General features: G+C 41.9%; 2 protein-coding genes across 2 annotated transcripts in view; one reads left to right on the forward strand and one right to left on the reverse strand.

Annotated features, from left to right (window-relative positions):
- mdfic (MyoD family inhibitor domain containing) overlaps positions 1 to 17,165 on the reverse strand; it is a 185,926-nt gene that overhangs the window by 127,202 nt on the left and 41,559 nt on the right. The gene's annotated exons all lie outside the window — the stretch shown is intronic.
- On the forward strand, positions 1,089 to 3,747 carry LOC139072250 (DNA-directed RNA polymerase I subunit RPA43-like). Its single transcript, XM_070555848.1, has 3 exons — positions 1,089 to 1,130; positions 3,133 to 3,168; positions 3,283 to 3,747. The coding sequence occupies exons 1-3, from the start codon at positions 1,089 to 1,091 to the stop codon at positions 3,745 to 3,747; spliced, it is 543 nt and encodes a 180-aa protein (XP_070411949.1).

Raw genomic sequence — 17,165 nt, forward strand, 5'->3', positions numbered from 1 at the left:
TGGCCCAGCCAGCAGTGGTGGAGGCCCAGCCATCAGAGATGGAAGCCCAGCCAGCAAAGGTGAAAACCCAGCTAGCCATGGTGTTGGCCCTGGAGGCAGTGGCAAAGGCCCAGGTAGCAGAGTTCCAAGCTCAGCTGCATCATAGTGAGGGCAGGCAGAAAGAGCAGAGTTCACTGCACCCAGTGGTCCTGGGTTGAGCTGTACATCCCCGCTTAGCAGCAGCAGTAGCAGTGTAGTATTGTAAGCATGACATTTGTTTTGCTTAATTGGTCTGCTTCCTTTCTCATTGTAGTTTTCTTTTTGCCAGAAGATGGAATAAGTTGCTAAATATTGTAGCGTGAGGAAGTATGGGTTTTTCTGTGTCAAAGGTTGTATTTGCCCAGCTGGGTCGAAGCTGGGTCACCAGCAACTTTCACCCACAGATAAAGACCTGAGCCGCCAGCAAGTCTACAAGGAATCAACAACATCTAACAACTGCATCTCCAGAAGAAGGAGTTCTCACAGGAAAGCTAGTCATAATAAAAGAGTCTTACGCTTCCTTTGTTTATTAATGCTAAATAATCATTTTTACCATTTTACTCATTACAAATGTATTTTAATCAAATGAATTATTATTATGCTTTGGGTAATCATAATGAACTATAATGAATCAGTATGGGTAATCTAATGAACTATAATGAATCAGTATGCTTAATTAAATAATGTTTAGAGATGTTTGGTGATGACCTTCACACTCACTCACACAGGTCTGGGTTCACAGTAACTCCAAAACACATTTGCTCTGACGCACAAGTTTGCTTTGGGAAGAGAACTGGGTTTTTGGTAAGTTAGTCAGTTCGAGTTTGACTAAGAGAGAGAGAGGACGTGTGAACAAACGCCAACGGGGAACGGAGCACCCCCCCCCCCCCCCCCCCCCCCCCCGGAAACGCAGCCAGCTAACGCAGACTCGTCCAGAGTCTTTGATTTCTGAGTTAATTTAAACTTGAGAAAGCGCATCTGCCAAACGCTTCATCAACGTGTACCGAGGTCATCTCTGGACCGGAGCGTCGCACACCTTCGTCTCCTCTGCCAGCCAAGGTGTGACCTGGATGAACATCATCCGAGTTCCGAGTCCGAAAGAGGGTCCAAAAGTCAGTGAGGCAGCACACGACCAGATAGCGTTCTGATGCATCTTTTCTAATAAGAACTAAGTTGAATTCAAACCATCATTTTCACTCAGATTCACCTTTTCTCTCCCTGAAGCAATCTCACACATACACACACGAATTCATAATTCCATCATTCTCAAATCTTAGCACATCCAACACAAGGTCTATTTGTGCAAGCTTAAAATATCAACTGTTAAAGATTGTCCAACAAGGTTGCCAATGTTGATTATTTTTCCTATGATTGTCATTTCAAATCAGTAGTTTAAATTGAAGAATTAAAACTCTTAAATTTCAAACTTGTCTTTTCATTTAACTGAAACACAGACACACGGATATGATCATCAGCTTATCGATGAAAACAACCTTTGAGTCTTCTTAACACTATAAAATTTGGTTATTAATTTATTAAAATTAATATTCCGAATTAATATGTAGAATGGTTCCTCTTTAATAAAAGAGCCATAAACCATTACACTACAATATCCATGTCCAAAGAAATGCAGCCTTGGTGTGTCCTTCAGAGAGTTACCATGTGCAGGAGTCGATGATTGATCCATTTCCAAACTGAAGCTAAGGCTCTGAACAGGTGGAACAATAAGAAGCCACAGACAGAGAAGAAATGTCCCGACATAGCCATTTTTTCCTGTATCTGTTATGTAAAACTTGGTTTAAGTCCAGGCAATGCTTTACTTCAGGGAATCTCTATTGAGTAGCTCTCACTGTAGTCAGCAGAAAGTGAGAAAAAAGGCCAAAAGCCAGAGAAGGCATGGAGCCAAACAAACATGTAAAATGAAACATCTTTATTAAGATGGTGAGTCCAAAAGAAAACCTAGAGAGGCACGAAAGTCAAAAAATCCTAGTAGGCCAAAGCCAAAGAAAACCTAGTGGGGCACGAAGCCAAAAAACCTGGAGACCTAGAGATCTAGAAGGAGGGGGGGGGGGGGGGGGGGGGGAACAAAACAACGCCGACACGAACAATGAACCAACAACACTGAGAGGCACAGACAGGGTTATATACACAGAGGGGAGCAATCAGGGAAACAGGTAGCAGGTGTGTGGGGAGTGTGAGCTGAAGGGATCAGGAGAGATTAATTAACTAAATGGGAAAGGAACACATTGTTACAGAAAAAGACTGACTGGAAAAAATAACTATACAGAGAACTAAAGATAAGAGAATTATTAAACCTGAAACTAGACACCAGAAAAAACACTAAATCTTCTGCTTGGGGAACTAAAGAGACAGGGACCAAAGAGAGGGGATCTATGGGGAGACTAGACTAACTTGGGTGGGATAACTAAGTATAAAGTGACCAGGGAGAAACATGAGGGAAACCTGGAAGGGGCTGGGGGCCACAAGGAGCACAGGACCTGAGGGGACACCTGGAGCGAGAACCTGGAGAGGGCTGCAGACAAGGAGACACATGAGGAACGCAAGGAGACACATAAGGGGATCCTAGAGGGGGATGGAGAACACAAGGAGACACATGAGGAGGACGTAGAACGCAGACCATGACACACAGGAAACGGAGTGAACCGCGACGGGAGAGCGAAGAACGAAAGAAACGGAGGAGATAACTGATCATCTGCATCAACAGCTTTTATAAAATTATGGAAGCATCACAAAGAAAATCCACCTTAATCAGGTGTCCCCGAGGTTTCTGGTGACATGAGGGACTGATTACTGTCAAACTTGTTTTTATTTGAAGACTCAACTATTTATTAAATGTAAGATTCAGCTTCATTCCAGCATTATTTATACTTACAATAAATATTTCTTTAGCTGAAAATATAATTTTATATCTGTGCAGAATTTTATTAGTTGACTTTTTGTCATGAAATGTTTAGATTTCCCCTTTTATTATAACTTTTTATCTGGCTTATCAATAATTATAATGCTGGTAGAAATTTCCATGCAGTTGTGATGTGTGGATGTTATTTTATGTTACCTAATTTTTATTTTACTTCATGCCATTCTCTGAACCAGAGCATAGACCTGCCTGTGGTCACAGACAGGGCTGCAGTCAGAAATTTAGAAAATAGAAAAAGTCTAAACTGATAAACATGAGGCAGGGTTCACACTGTTTTCTGACTGTTTGTAATAAAGTTCAGAGTTTGAACTGTTCATTTGAAATAGCATTCAAATAGCAAAACAAATCTGGTGTCCATAGAGACGTGGAGGGACGCTGGTCCTAAGGTCAGGACAGAGCTGGAGTTCAAGGTGACCGCGCTCGATGCTGATGCTGCAGGAGTTCTGCTGATCAGGGGACAGCTGGGCCGGACCAGAGTCCAGGAGCTGCTAGCTATTAGTGAGAGTTCAGAGTCCAGAGTTTCCACGGACAAGTCAGAACCACAGGATACAGAATCTTCCACCGAGCCGACCCAAGGGTCCTCTGATGACGCGCCCAGGAAAAAGAAGAAGAAGAAGAAAGATGAAATCAAAGAGGAGGAGACAGAAGGAGAAATAGGAATTCCTGACAGTCAGCTGTTGGACAGCAACACTGCACCAGAGCTGAACATAACAACAGATGAGAAAACGGTGGTAAGAAAAAGAAGAAGAAAAAGAAAAAAGACAGGTACTCGCTCACCCAAGTCCTTTTGAGGTCCCTATTTAGTAATAAATGTAAAAAATTCAAATCTGTTTTTTTTTTTCATTTAAGCTGCATTTTTACACTTTCATAAACATAAATACTAAAAACAAACCAGACACTGAAAGCTGAGGTTGTTCTGAAAAAAGGAGCAGAGTTACAAACATTTAGCACTTTTTGGTACTATTTCACAGCCAGAAAAAATAAATACCAGTTATATTTATGGTCATAAGAGGGTTAAACATGGGATAAATGTTCTGCTGCCCACGATGAGATGGTAAAAGTGAATGTGAGAATAACTGCATATGTTTTATTACTTTATCATGTTTCTTTTTTTTATTGTTGACTATTATGTTATTATTATAACACTAGAAATAAATAATGAGGTAAATGTTCTGGATAAGCACCATGAAGCAAAGTTATGGCCATAGTATGTGCAGTATTCATGTGTGTAACTTTCTGCGGTTGCATTTATTTTATTCATATTTTTTGTAGCATCACCGAAGGTTCTCTAATTTGTGGCAAAGGGCACATCTACCCAGCTGGGTCAAGCTGGGTCAAACAGTACTTTTAAATCCACAGATTAACCCAATGAGCCACGAGGTCTGCAAGATCATATCCATATCTGCTGCTGTTCCATCCCAGGAGGAGGACACTTCAAGTCACGATGATAATAATTAGATAATAATAATTAATAAAACTCATTGATTTTACTACTGTTTAATATAATCTCATAAATGATCACTTGGTTCAGTATAATGGTATTTTAATTACATGAAATGAATTTATGCTTTGGGTATAATAATAATAATTATAATTATGATTATGGTTGATGACAGTAAAAGATGTGTTCAGCAAAGAAGGTCAAGTTCACCTTATCAAGCTAACACAGAGTCCAGATAAACGATAACTGCAACACATGGTTTTGACGCATAATCAAAGCTTTCTTCCTGAGAGTGGGCGTGTCCTGTGAGCTTGGTAAAACTAACCATCACCAGCTTCAGAGTCAGTTCTTGAACCAACACCACGGAGAAAGGGGAATGGCCGTCCCTGAACCTCCACCTGCTGTTCCAGTCACGCCGACCAGAATAGCTAAGAATAAACGCAACTGTAACCAGCTAACGAAGACTCTACCCAGAGTCATTTATTTCTGAGTTAAGTTAAGACGAGAATGTCCATCTGCCAAACGCTTGACAACTGTGTACCCGGGACATCTCTGGACCAGACGATCGGACACTCGCGTCTCCCCTGCCAGACCGAGTGTCATCTTGGATGACCACATCCTCCTGATCCACAAGAGGGCCCCCTGTTTGGGTGAGGTAGAACATGGGAAGGCGTTTGATGCTATTTTCTCCAAATGAATAACTCAGTTAGCCGCAAAAAATCATTTACCTTGATTAATGACATATTTTTTTTCTAGTTTACATTATGTTGTTTGAAACCAAGGGTCTCATTATCTGAATTTTTTTAACTTGTTGGATCGTAAATCTGTTTAAAAACTTTGCTCTATAGGTGCCCCCTTTTTCACTTTGAGCACCCGCCCCTTCAAAGGTCTCTGCACGGCCCTGGCCAGAACCATGTGTTGAGGTGAGTCTGACTAGTCGGAACCTCTCAACCTAACACACCAACTCGGGCTCTTTCCCCACCAGAGAGGTGACATTCCATGTGCCAAGAGCCAGCTTCTGTAGCCGAGGATCAGACCGCCAAGGTTCCCGCCCTCGACTACCACCCGTCACACACTGCACCTGACCCCTTTGGCCCCTCCCATGGGAAGGGGGACCCACATGTCCTCTTCGGGCTGTGCCCGGCCAGGCTCCATGGGTGAAAGCCCGGCCACAAGGCGGTCGCCAATGTGCCCCACCTCCAGGCCTGGCTCCAGAGGGGGGCCCCGGTGACCCACATCCGGGCGAGGGAACTTGGTTTCCATTTATATTATTCATCACAAGAGGTCTTTTGGGCTGCTCTTTGTCTGATCCCTCACCTCAGCAGTTTCTGAAATACTCAGGCCAGCCTGTCTGGCACAAACAACCATGCCACGTTCAAAGTCACTTAAATCGACTTTCTTCCCCGTTCTGAAGCTCGGTTTGAACTGCAGGGGATCATCTTGACCATGTCAGCATGCCTAAATGCATTGAGTTGTTACCATGTGATTGGCTGATTAGTAATTTGCATTAACGAGCAGTTGGACAGGTTTCCCCAATAAAGTGGCCAGTGAGTGTACAACCAGACAAACGTTCAGTGAAGAGACTAATGACAGTAATCAACAAGCAAGGAATGAAAGAGTACAGTATGTACAAGTACATACACAGTATAAAGAATTTGACAGCATTCTTCAAAGACATAAAATTAAGATTTCTCAGTGGAGCATTTTTTATTCTTTAATTTTAAGAAGAAGCTAACTTTTCATAGACACAAGAATATAAAAATTGAAACACAAACACGATATTCGTCATATCCACAGCTTGAAAACCATTGATAAAATAAAATTATTGTATACAGTTCAAACTCAGGTAAATGCAGAAATGTGGTGGTTTGGTGAGACCGGAAATTGGATGGTCCAGTTGTTGCTTTCAGACCGAGCAGTGCTATAGGCTGAGGTTTTTACACAAATGAGAGAGAACCACTTTTTACTTCTTAATTATTTTTATCTCTACAACATATTCACAGTTGCACTATTTATAACATTGTTAAGAGGCATGAAAGAAATTAACATTTTAAGCTAGCATGTTTTGCAGATTTGCCATTGTGGCTTTAATTAAGAATGGGAGAGGTTTCCTGTGACTTTGGAGCTCCATTTTTGTAATTAAATGTGGGGATTAGGTTCCGACAACTAGTTTTTTAATACCCAAGAAACCCAAGCAGGAGGACAACTATCTATCCTCCGGTCGGTAACAAGATGGCGCCTGTGCTTGGCTTAGCCGCAGTCACCGGCCACTTTTTCAAACTTTTCTCCACTAACCACCTCTTTTCTACCTTGCTCCTGTCTGCGATCCTCTTCAGTAGTGTCCCTGCTACCATCTCCTATGATTGCCAGACTCTTTTGTCCTTTCATTCATTCACGATCACCCAAGATGCACCGAGGACGTACCTCCCTGTTTGTTTATCTGAGTAGCGCACTGGCCCGGAGCCAAACGACGATTCCAACCAGGGCGCCTCCAGCAATATTTTTTCGGTCCCGGGAAAACGTCGGAGGAAAAGAGGTAAACGAGCAGGAATCCAGGTGAGAATAAGACTTCTCTTAAAGTGTGGTTTATCTAGTAAACATCAGCACGATCTTCTAGCTTCTTGTCCTTTGTTTGGTGACTTGAGCGCCACTTCCGCATTCCCGCCAGGCCGCGCTGCGGCACGGTTTCTCCGTCCAAGTTTTTTAAGGTCGGTTTATCCTCATTCTTCAGTGGTTTCTCCTCCTGTTCCCTCCATAAGTGGTTCTTATAAACACCGTGGATCTTACCCTGCTAATTTACGTCCTCTAACTCCAGCTGTTTCTGTAGTTTCTGATTCCTCCACTTCACTCAGCATGGCTCTATTAAATACCCGCTCTGTTAACAATAAGTCCTTCCTGCTCAATGATTTCATTCTCTCTAAAAACCTGGATTTTCTGTTTCTGACTGAAGTTTGGCAGCAAACATCGGATTATTCTGGTCTGATTGAACTCTGCCCGAGTGGTTATTCTATTCTTAGCCAGCCCCGGGGTTCTGGTCGTGGTGGAGGCCTAGCTGTTGTTTTCAGAGACCATCTTCCATGTAGCTCTACAACCTCTAGTCACTTTGCTTCCTTTGAACTGCAGCTGGTTAAAATCGGGCGTAAGGACCCGTTCTACTGTGCTGTGGTTTATCGTTAACATGGTCCAAACAGTTCTTTCCTTCAGGAGTTTAGTGACTTTCTATCCTCCACTGTGAAGCTGTCCAGACTGGTGATTGTGGGTGACTTTAACATCCACGTTGATAATCCCTCTGATCACTTTGCCATGAATTTCTCCAGCCTAATGGACTTCTTCAGCTCCCCCTGAGCCTGAGATCAGTGGACTCAGTGGACTCCTTTAAAAAAAATCTGAAGACTCACTTGTTCAAGCCGGCTTTTGTATGACCTTCTTCACTACTCTCTTTATTCTGCTCTCCCCACCTATTCCACCTTCCTCAGGATCCACTGATTTCCCTCTTTCCTGTTCATTCTCCCTCTTTCTTAACATTTTTTATCACAATTGTCAATTTTTTTACTCATTTCAAATATATTTTTAACCATTTTTTAAATTATTTTTTATATTTTTACAGTTTTTGTTTTTGTGAAGCGCCTCGTGATTTTTATTTTGAGAGGCGCTATAGAAATTATATTTTCTTCTTCTTCTATCATACAGCACCATTTGAAAAGAGCCTGACTGGCCCCAAAATGATTCTGCAGTGGTTCAAAGAATTCAACCATTTAAGCAAAGTAACCAACTGTCAGAATGCTTAGAATCAAGGAGTGCTGGTAGTCACGGTGCAGCTGTAGCATCGGTGCCAACACTAGGATGCATCACTGGCATGGTATGGGTTACTTGCATAATGTATACAGGTATCCCAATTTCAGAGACATACAAGTAATAATCAAGGCAACCACTTTTCATGAGAAGTCTGTGTTTATTCCTTTAGCCAAACCAAAATCTAAAGGTCCTGCAACTTCAAAGACACGCAATGTCTGTTTGAGCGTTCTGCCTGTAGTCCAAATTTATATTCTTGTGAAAAAGACGGCCACATAATGAGGAGGAGAGTCCGACCGTCGAGGGACTCGAATCTATAAACAACAAATTAAAGAGTTCTGAATGTTTTCTTGTAAAATAATGACTATATAACATAGTTTGTAAACCAAAATTTATAACTTAAAATAATCTTATACCCTCATCTTTACAATGATGTTCATGAGCAAGCAGCTTCTAATATACAGTAAATCATGGAAGAGCTCACGTTGATTTACAGTTCAAGTTGTTATTGTTAATAAAAAGACGCTTCCTAGTAGATATTGCCTGTGCACACCTAAAAACTCTCCCCACACACACATTCCCTGTGGCAAATGAACAGAGCACTCTGCCAGCGCAGAGTTGCCTCCTTTTAATCTGCTCTGAGCTCTACATATTATCACAAACAACCTGTCACAGTGGCTGTTTGTTGCCAAACAGCATGTAAACAAAGATGCAACAGGAAATGTGTTTATTTGTAGCAGATGACACAATTAGGGAAACATGACAGGCGAATAAACACATCGAGGCGAAACATCTGGGGTTTTATTATTGCTGCTGCTGCTGAGTTGGTGTCGTTGTGAGGCAGCTTGCTGAGACAAGCCTAATAAGAGTCACAAAATGCATGTTTTAAAAAAATTTTTTACCAATAAAACTATTTCAGTGATCTGGCAAACAGGCAATGTGTTTATTTGTAAAAGGAAAAAGGTTAATAAAGGCTAAACGAAAAGACAAAACAAACACAACCAGTGATGCTTGACCTTTTTCTTTTCTTGTGTTATTATGCTATTTTGTTTGATTATGAGGCTTTTTCTTTCAGACATGCTAAATCAAAAGGGATACTCCAAAACCAAATAAGACTTCCTCAGTACCTTGAAAAAGTATTCATACCTCTTGAACTTTTACACATTTTGACACAGAGTAGCACACAATTGAGAAGAGTAAGGAAACGGATGCACGGTGTTCAAAAAATTTAAACTAACTAAACTACAAATCTGAAAAGTGTGGAGTGCAACTGTGTTCAGCCCCTTGTATTTGGATACCCTTAGATTAAATGTAAGGCTATAAACTGCCTGATTATTCAATAGAGTTTACCTGTGAATAATTTAGTCTCTGACAAGGCCTCAGTGGTTGATCTGCAGGTGCCTTTGTCTAGGTCTGAAGGTAAAAGTATAGTTTGGAGGGCTGTGGCAAAGGAGGTGGGATGCTGAGTTGAGAGAAACGCATTCATATAGGTTTCAAAAGCCGGTGGAAATAGTTAGAAATAAGAGGATAGGCAGATGAGCAGGATAACAATGGGCCATTGTTCTTTAAATGCTACCCTTTTGAGAATGTGAAAATACACCGATGGACTGTGCAACTCGTTTGGTGTTGAGATGACTGTTGTACTTGTGTTTGTGAGTTGCGGAAGATTGGCAGTTCAGAGAAGGAAGTTGTTGGGGTTGAAGGAGACTGGATTGCTTGGGAGAATATGTAGCATTTTCACATCTGGCTCGGCCCACCCCCACACAGCCAGGTTTTGTTCACACCATTTCTGTGGTTCGCACAGAGTTCTCAAGAACGTGGATGTCTCTGAGCATGTGGGTGGGGCAAAAGACGTGCAAGTTAGCAAACAAAGGCATTTGTAAGCCATGTTGCTTTTGGAGATTCTGATACGAAGCTCATCACTTCCTACTGTCTCAATGAGAGTGTTGTGTGCAGAGTGTGTGTAGAGCAGGGGTATTCAATTCCAGGCGTGGAGGTCCGGTATCCAGCATGTTTTAGTTTTAACTCTTTTTCAACACACCTGATTTCAATCAGCAGGTGATTAACAAGCTTCTGCAGAGCCTGGTGAGCTGCTGCACAGGTGAATCAAGTGTGTTCAATCAAAGAAACCACTAAAACATGCTGGATCCTGGACCTCAAGGACCGGAATTGAATACAAACTTTTGTAGAGTGTCAGAATGTGTAAAAATAGGGGTATGAATCATTTTGCAAGGCACTGTATATTCATTCACCTTCCATTTTTTCCTGTACGCCTTGCTGGTACCGCATTTGACCCTCATTAGCTTTCAAAACTGCTATAGTCCTTTATGACATAGATTCAACAAGGTGTTGAAAACATTTCTCAGAAGATCGAATCCATATCAACATGGTTGCATCACACAGTTGTTGATTTATCAGCTGCAAGTCTGTGATGTTTATCTCTTGTCCAGCACATCCCACATGACTCTGGAAGTCCTTGCAGTGCAGGTGAACTCTGCATGTTCAAGAAATCATTTAGAGATGATCTTAGCTTTGTGACATGGTTGATTATCCTGCTGGAAGAAACCGTCAGAAGATGGGTCCATTGTGGTCCTAAAGGCATGGACATTGGTCAACAACAATATCCAGGTAGTTTGTGGGATAAACCAGGCTAAGTTGGTACTAAAGGGCCCAAAAAGTACAAAGAAAACCTTCCACAAACTATTTTACCACCAAAAGCTTGAACCTGGACACCTTCTTTCATGTTGTTAACACCCAATTATGACCCAAAACTGAGACTTATCTGAAATTTTTTGGTGAGCCTGTATGAATTATAGCTTTCTCCCCCATAAAGAACAAATGTTGCTGTTGCTCTTCCATTTTAGTGCACACCACAGGATAAGAAAAAAGTTTGAAAAATCCACAAGAAAAACAAACTATGAAGAGAAAGTAACTGAAGTGTAGGTTTCTGCTCATTTTGATTTGTAATATTGCAGAAAACAACTCGTTTGCTGCCTCAGAAGCAGAAACATCTACCAAACAACCTCCACATCCACATGACTGGAGGTCAACAGAGTCTTCATCCTTTAAGTGATGCTAACAAACAATCAAAAACGCAGCTGAGGCGGTGACAAGTTCACATCAGTAGATGACATGAAACAATGGTGACATCTAATTTATAGCTCAAGGAGTGTGTACAAGCAAGTAAACAGGCATGCCTGATCCACCCGTCCCTCTCAATTTGCCTCTGCCACGGTCTGTTGCCTTTCACATGCAGAGGCAAAAGGAAAATAAAAAGAACTTGAATACTTTAGGCTGATGTCTTATTTACAGGTCTAACTCTTTCCTAAAGTCTGCATCTATTAAAAAAAAGAAAGAAAAAGAAATAAGCAAGCCACAAATAAAACGTTTCCACCTGCATGTAGTTCAGAAGGCCACAAGTCTGGGAGATGTGAGGGGAAAGGGAGTGTTTTGTTGTAAACGATTGATCTCAGCGTTTTCTCTTTTCTGTGACTCCTGTCTGCCTTCTTGCTGGCAGACGACGAAGGCACCTTCTTCTCAGGGCACAAAAACTTTGAACCTAAGCGTGCCCCCCCCCCCCCCCCCCCCCATCATTGCTCCAGTCTCGTGATCTCACTAACTGCCGTGTGTTATCTCCGCATCGCCGCGGTGACGCCTCCAGGTAACAAGGAGATTAGAAGCAGTCGGAGGCCCATCTACAGTACGACAGCTAAAGCTTTAACAAAAGGGGGTCTTTAAATATTTAAGGTGTGAGCGCGATCACACGTTGCATCTCTGAGAGAAGACGGGAACAAAGAATACAAATCTTTCCCTTGGAAATCATTTACATTTCATTGCTGCAGCTCCTTTTGGAGACTGATGCAATTTAGGGGTGTTGAATTTGAGCAGATGGTTGCAGACTTTAACCGATGTGCAGCAAATTTGGCTTTTGCCTAAACAAAACAAGTTAATCATTCAGTGGCTTCGGCAGGAATCTTCAGAGGCATTTTATGTTAGAGAAATAAGAAGTAAACATGTGGTGGGAGAAGGCAGGCTACTTCGGCCTCTTGTCAAAGCCAATTACACTTCTCAGGTAATGACCCTATTTGCATTGTAAACCAGGCCCATGTGCAAGAGGGCTAATGGGGCCACTACCTGAGGAGATTAATTGAAAGTGACATTTGCTGAACCTGCCTCTCCCTTTTGATTATTTTTTTTTCTTCTTGCACATCCCTCTAAAGAATCAACTCATCCTATTTTAATGTCATGCTGCAACTCTAAACAGCGAGGTCAAGTCTTTTCAAACATGGGTGGAGAGGTGGAAAGAAACATGACTGTATCCTGTACACACAAAAATAAAACAGATTCTCAAACTTTATTAAATAGTTGTTGAATCCTTCACAACTAATCTGATGTTCTCATGTAGTCAATTACCAAAAGTTACACTCAGATGCTTCTAATAATTATAGAATTACACTTAGTGACTCAAAACAATATCACTGAAAGAATTTCAATGCAGCAGCTGGATAATTGCCACTATTATGGTTTTGATGGGGTGAAAAGTGGAAGAAAAAAACATATTGTGACTGTATTTGACAAAAAATAAAGTGATGTTCCAACCGGAAAAACGTAACACGGATATCAACGCATTACTGTAAGCCTCCATTGTCCTGCTTAATTAGTCATATTAAACCTGATTATTATCTTATCAATTTACAGCATAATTTAATTAATGTGAAAATAAAAAGAGCAAAACAACATGGCTAAAAGCAGGAGACTTATTTTCTAGAGAAAATACTGTGCCCAATTTGAGCAAAAAGAAGGGATGGATGAATGGATGGGTAGCTAAACAGAGGAGGAGGCGGCGGCTGCCGCCACGCTCTAATTTATTTAAAAGTATAAAAGAAATGACCTTGGGATCAGAGGAGTGCAGACTTTCTTCCTAGACGGAAAACAGAAACAATGAAGCGGCCCTAATTGTGACATTACAATCCAGCGCACAGTGAGCGATCAGAGGGGGATTGATTAGACGAGTAGAAATGTGGGAGACTTTGTGAAAAGGTCATTGCACACTCCACCTGGATGGTGTTTTTTTTTCTAAATTTTAACATCTACTCTTGCAGTAGATGTGGTGCAGTTTTTTTTCACAGAAAAAAAAGAAGAAAAAGTTAAACTCCTGCATGATTACAGACTTTGAGAGCAATATTTTCCCAAACACATTAGTGAAATAAGACAGCAATTTTCTGAGGTCAGGGTGAATCCAGACATCAAATGATGAGGAAAAATAAAGAGGAGGTTTTCTTTTCACATTCTCCTGCGGTGGGGCTGCCATGGAGGTTAATTGAGGGGTTAATGGGAGGTAATGTTGGCTAAAGGTTGGACTGATGTCCCACTTCCTTGATCCTGGAGGACCCCACTGAAAGTTGACTACATACTTGTGTTGATGTTTGTCTCATAAGTTCAAACTCTCAGAGAAAATGGGAGGGGAAGAGATGTAGGAGAAAGGGCAAAAAGAAGACAATGACATTAAATTCATTAGAGTTTAAGCTAATGGCAAATTTCAAGAAAATTCCCACAAGTATTCTAAATCACAAAGAATCATGAAAAATTGGACCAATTTGGAAATTAACACAATGGTGGTTCCATAATTTCAAAAAATACATGATATGCAACCTTGTAACTACATAATTGTTCTTCATGAATCTATGAGGAAAACATAGCTTTTTAAAAACCTTCCTGAGAAGATTTCTGAGAATTGTCATTAGATATAAAGAGGGTATGTTTCGTACCTCACAGAACAATTATTCAGTGTATCTTGGCAAGGGCAATCTTCTGCTGTGCACCATCTTGCCACATGAGCCCCCCAGGGTTCTCTACTAGGACCTCTTCTCTTTGCCATATACACCAGCTCACAGTGATCATTTGATCACATGGCTTCTCCTACCACTGTGCCAACGGCACCCAGTTTTAACTGTCATTCCCACCGGACGACTAGTCTCTGTACGAATCTCCAACTCAACCTCTCTAAAACGGAATTACTTGTCATCCCAGCGAAACCATCCATTCAGCTCAATATCTCAATCCAAAATGATTCTCTATCTCTGGCCCCTTCAAAGGCATTTAAAAATTTAGGTGCTGTGATTGACCAGCTGACCTTTAAAGATCATGTTGCCTCTGTCGCTCGTTCATGCCGCTTCGCGCTGTATAACACACAAAATATCAGACCATACCTAACACAATGCTACCCAGCTCCTGGTGCAACCTACTGTCATCTCCCGCCTCAACTACTGCAATGCCCTTCTAACTGCTCTTCCAGCCTGTACTGAGACTTCTTCAAAAGGTCCAACATGCAGCTTCACGTCTGGTCTTCAGCCAAAAGGAGTACGTCACCCCTCGGTTCACTGAGCTCTATTGGCTACCATTAGCTGCACACATCAAACTAAAATCGCTAGCACTAGCATACAAAGTCCTGGATGGTAAGGCTCCCATCTAACTGAATCCTCTTGAAAAGGTTTACGTCACGGCCCAGCCGCTCCGGTCATCGAAGGATCGTCGGTTAGCAGTGCCTACACCCACGGGACACAGATGTGGAATGACCTACCAAGCACTACCAGAACAGGGGCGTCCATGTCGATTTTCAAGAAACTCTTGAAGACCCAGCTCTGAAAAAGATTGTAAAGTAACATGTTTGGTGCCAATAAAATCCTTCTATTTTTCTCTGCTTATCCGAGGACATGTTGTGGGGCAGCAGCCTAAGCAGAGAGGCCCACACTTCCCTATCCTCAGCCACATGGGTCAGCTCCTCCACGGGAATCCCAAGGCGTTCCCTGGCCAGCTGAGAAACATAGTCCCTCCAGCTTGTCCTGGGTCTTCCATTAGGTCACCTCCCAGATGGACATGCCCAGAAAACCATCTGTTATAGAAATTTTATATTTTATCGCTTTAATTCTGTTAACAAATGTCCTGAAGCATTCTCTCACTCAGACACACCTACACACTGTTCTTCCCACACACACACACACACACACACACACACACACACACACACACACACATTCTTGTCTCACTTATACACACACTGACTATCTCTCTCACACAATGACCTCACTCCCATTCTTCTTTCTGTTTAAATAAAGCCTGTGACCAGATGTTCGGGGCATTTTGCCTCGTGCATATGCCACAATTATAACTGGTTGACTTGTCTCATTGTCTCCTTTTTCAAAAGTCCGTAAACTGGTTTCTACTGCAGATCTGGAAAAAGTAATCCATGCCTTTGTGTCATCACGCTTAGACTACTGTAACGCTCTTTTTACTGGTCTCAGCAAAACCTCCCTCTCACGCCTTCAAGCCATTCAAAATGCAGCAGCCAGACTCCTAACCAAATCCAGCAGACGAGCTCACATCACTCCAGTTTTACAGTCCCTCCACTGGCTCCCGGTAGAATATAGAATACAGTTTAAAGTTTTAGTCCTGACCTATAGAGCTCTTAACAACCAGGCTCCAAGCTACCTATCTGAGCTTTTATCCCCACACACCACCTCTCAGAACCTTAGATCCACATCTGAAAACCTCCTGGCTGTTCCTCGAACCAGACTGAAAACCAAAGGGGACAGGGCCTTTCAGACTATTGCACCCAGACTTTGGAACAGTCTACCTTCAAATCTCCATCTTTCTAACACTGTAGAGGTCTTTAAAAATCATCTGAAAACTCACCTTTTCATCCAGGTGTTCCCTCCCTAAATGTTTCAAAAAGATGGCTTTGTTCGGGTTCACACCTTCACTTTGTTTATACTCATGATTTTATTTTCTATTTTATCACTGCTATTGTTTTTATGATGTTTTTATTGGTTAGAGGTATTTGCCCTGATCTTCATCATGTTGTACAGCGCTTTGTGATTTATATCTGTGAAAGGCGCTATATAAATAAACTTTTACTTTACTTACTTTTCTCTTCAACTACAGGGAACGGGTTATTGATAAACATATTGATAAAATCCCTAACAGCATCCTAATCAGATGCCCGAGCCACCTCAACTGGTTCCTCTCAATGTGGAGGAGCAGTGGATCTTCTCCAACCCCATACCAGATGGCAACACTTCTAACACTATCTCTATGAAAGAGCCCAGACACCCTGTGGAGGAAACTCATTTTGGCCACTTGAATCCGTGATCTCAGTCTTTTGGTCACTCACCAAAGCTTGTGACCATAGGTAAGGGTAAGAAAGTAGATCAAATGGTAAATCGAGACCATCACCTGTCAGCTCAGCTTTCACTTCACAACAGACTGGTACAACAGTCTCATCACTGCAGACGCAACATCAATTCACCTATCGATCTCCCACTCCATCTTTCCCTCACTCATGAACAAGACCCCAAGATACTTACATCTGGAACACACCAGACGTGGAAGCGTGGCGGTGCACCGTGAAGCAGTGGAACGACGAGCGCTTCTAATCAACGCCCTTATTAACCTACGCTCTCGGTGACATCAGCTGCGAAGCGCCATGAAGGCTCGTGCTGTGCAGCAATTGTTTCGGCGTGAGTTCTAATTTTTTGCGAGCCGTGAGTGAGCCACGTCAATTCTGGCAGGAAGTCAAACCAAAACAGAAGAGGCAGGCTGGTAAATTTACCATAATAAAGAAAAATTTCTAAATAAAACACTGCGATTTACAAATGTGATCATTTCTGTGTAAACAGTTAACAGACTAGAGATAAAAATGAATAAAGAGACAAACACTCACACTCCTGCAGAAACATGGCGTTTCCATAATTTTAAATGCAGTTTTTACAGCAAAAGATGGATTTAATAAATGTGAATACAAACAAATATGTTTAATTCAAAGGTAACAATACAATTGTATTGTACACTACCACAAACACTCCTTACTTACCCATTTAGAACGGAACTGGTCTACAAAACAGCAGCAGGATCAGGGCAGTTTCTGATAATAAGCAGGGCAAACTGGTTACACACACAGCAAGAGCATGGTGGTGGTGG

This window comes from Nothobranchius furzeri, chromosome 1, assembly GCF_043380555.1.
Source record: "Nothobranchius furzeri strain GRZ-AD chromosome 1, NfurGRZ-RIMD1, whole genome shotgun sequence".
NCBI lineage: Eukaryota > Metazoa > Chordata > Actinopteri > Cyprinodontiformes > Nothobranchiidae > Nothobranchius > Nothobranchius furzeri.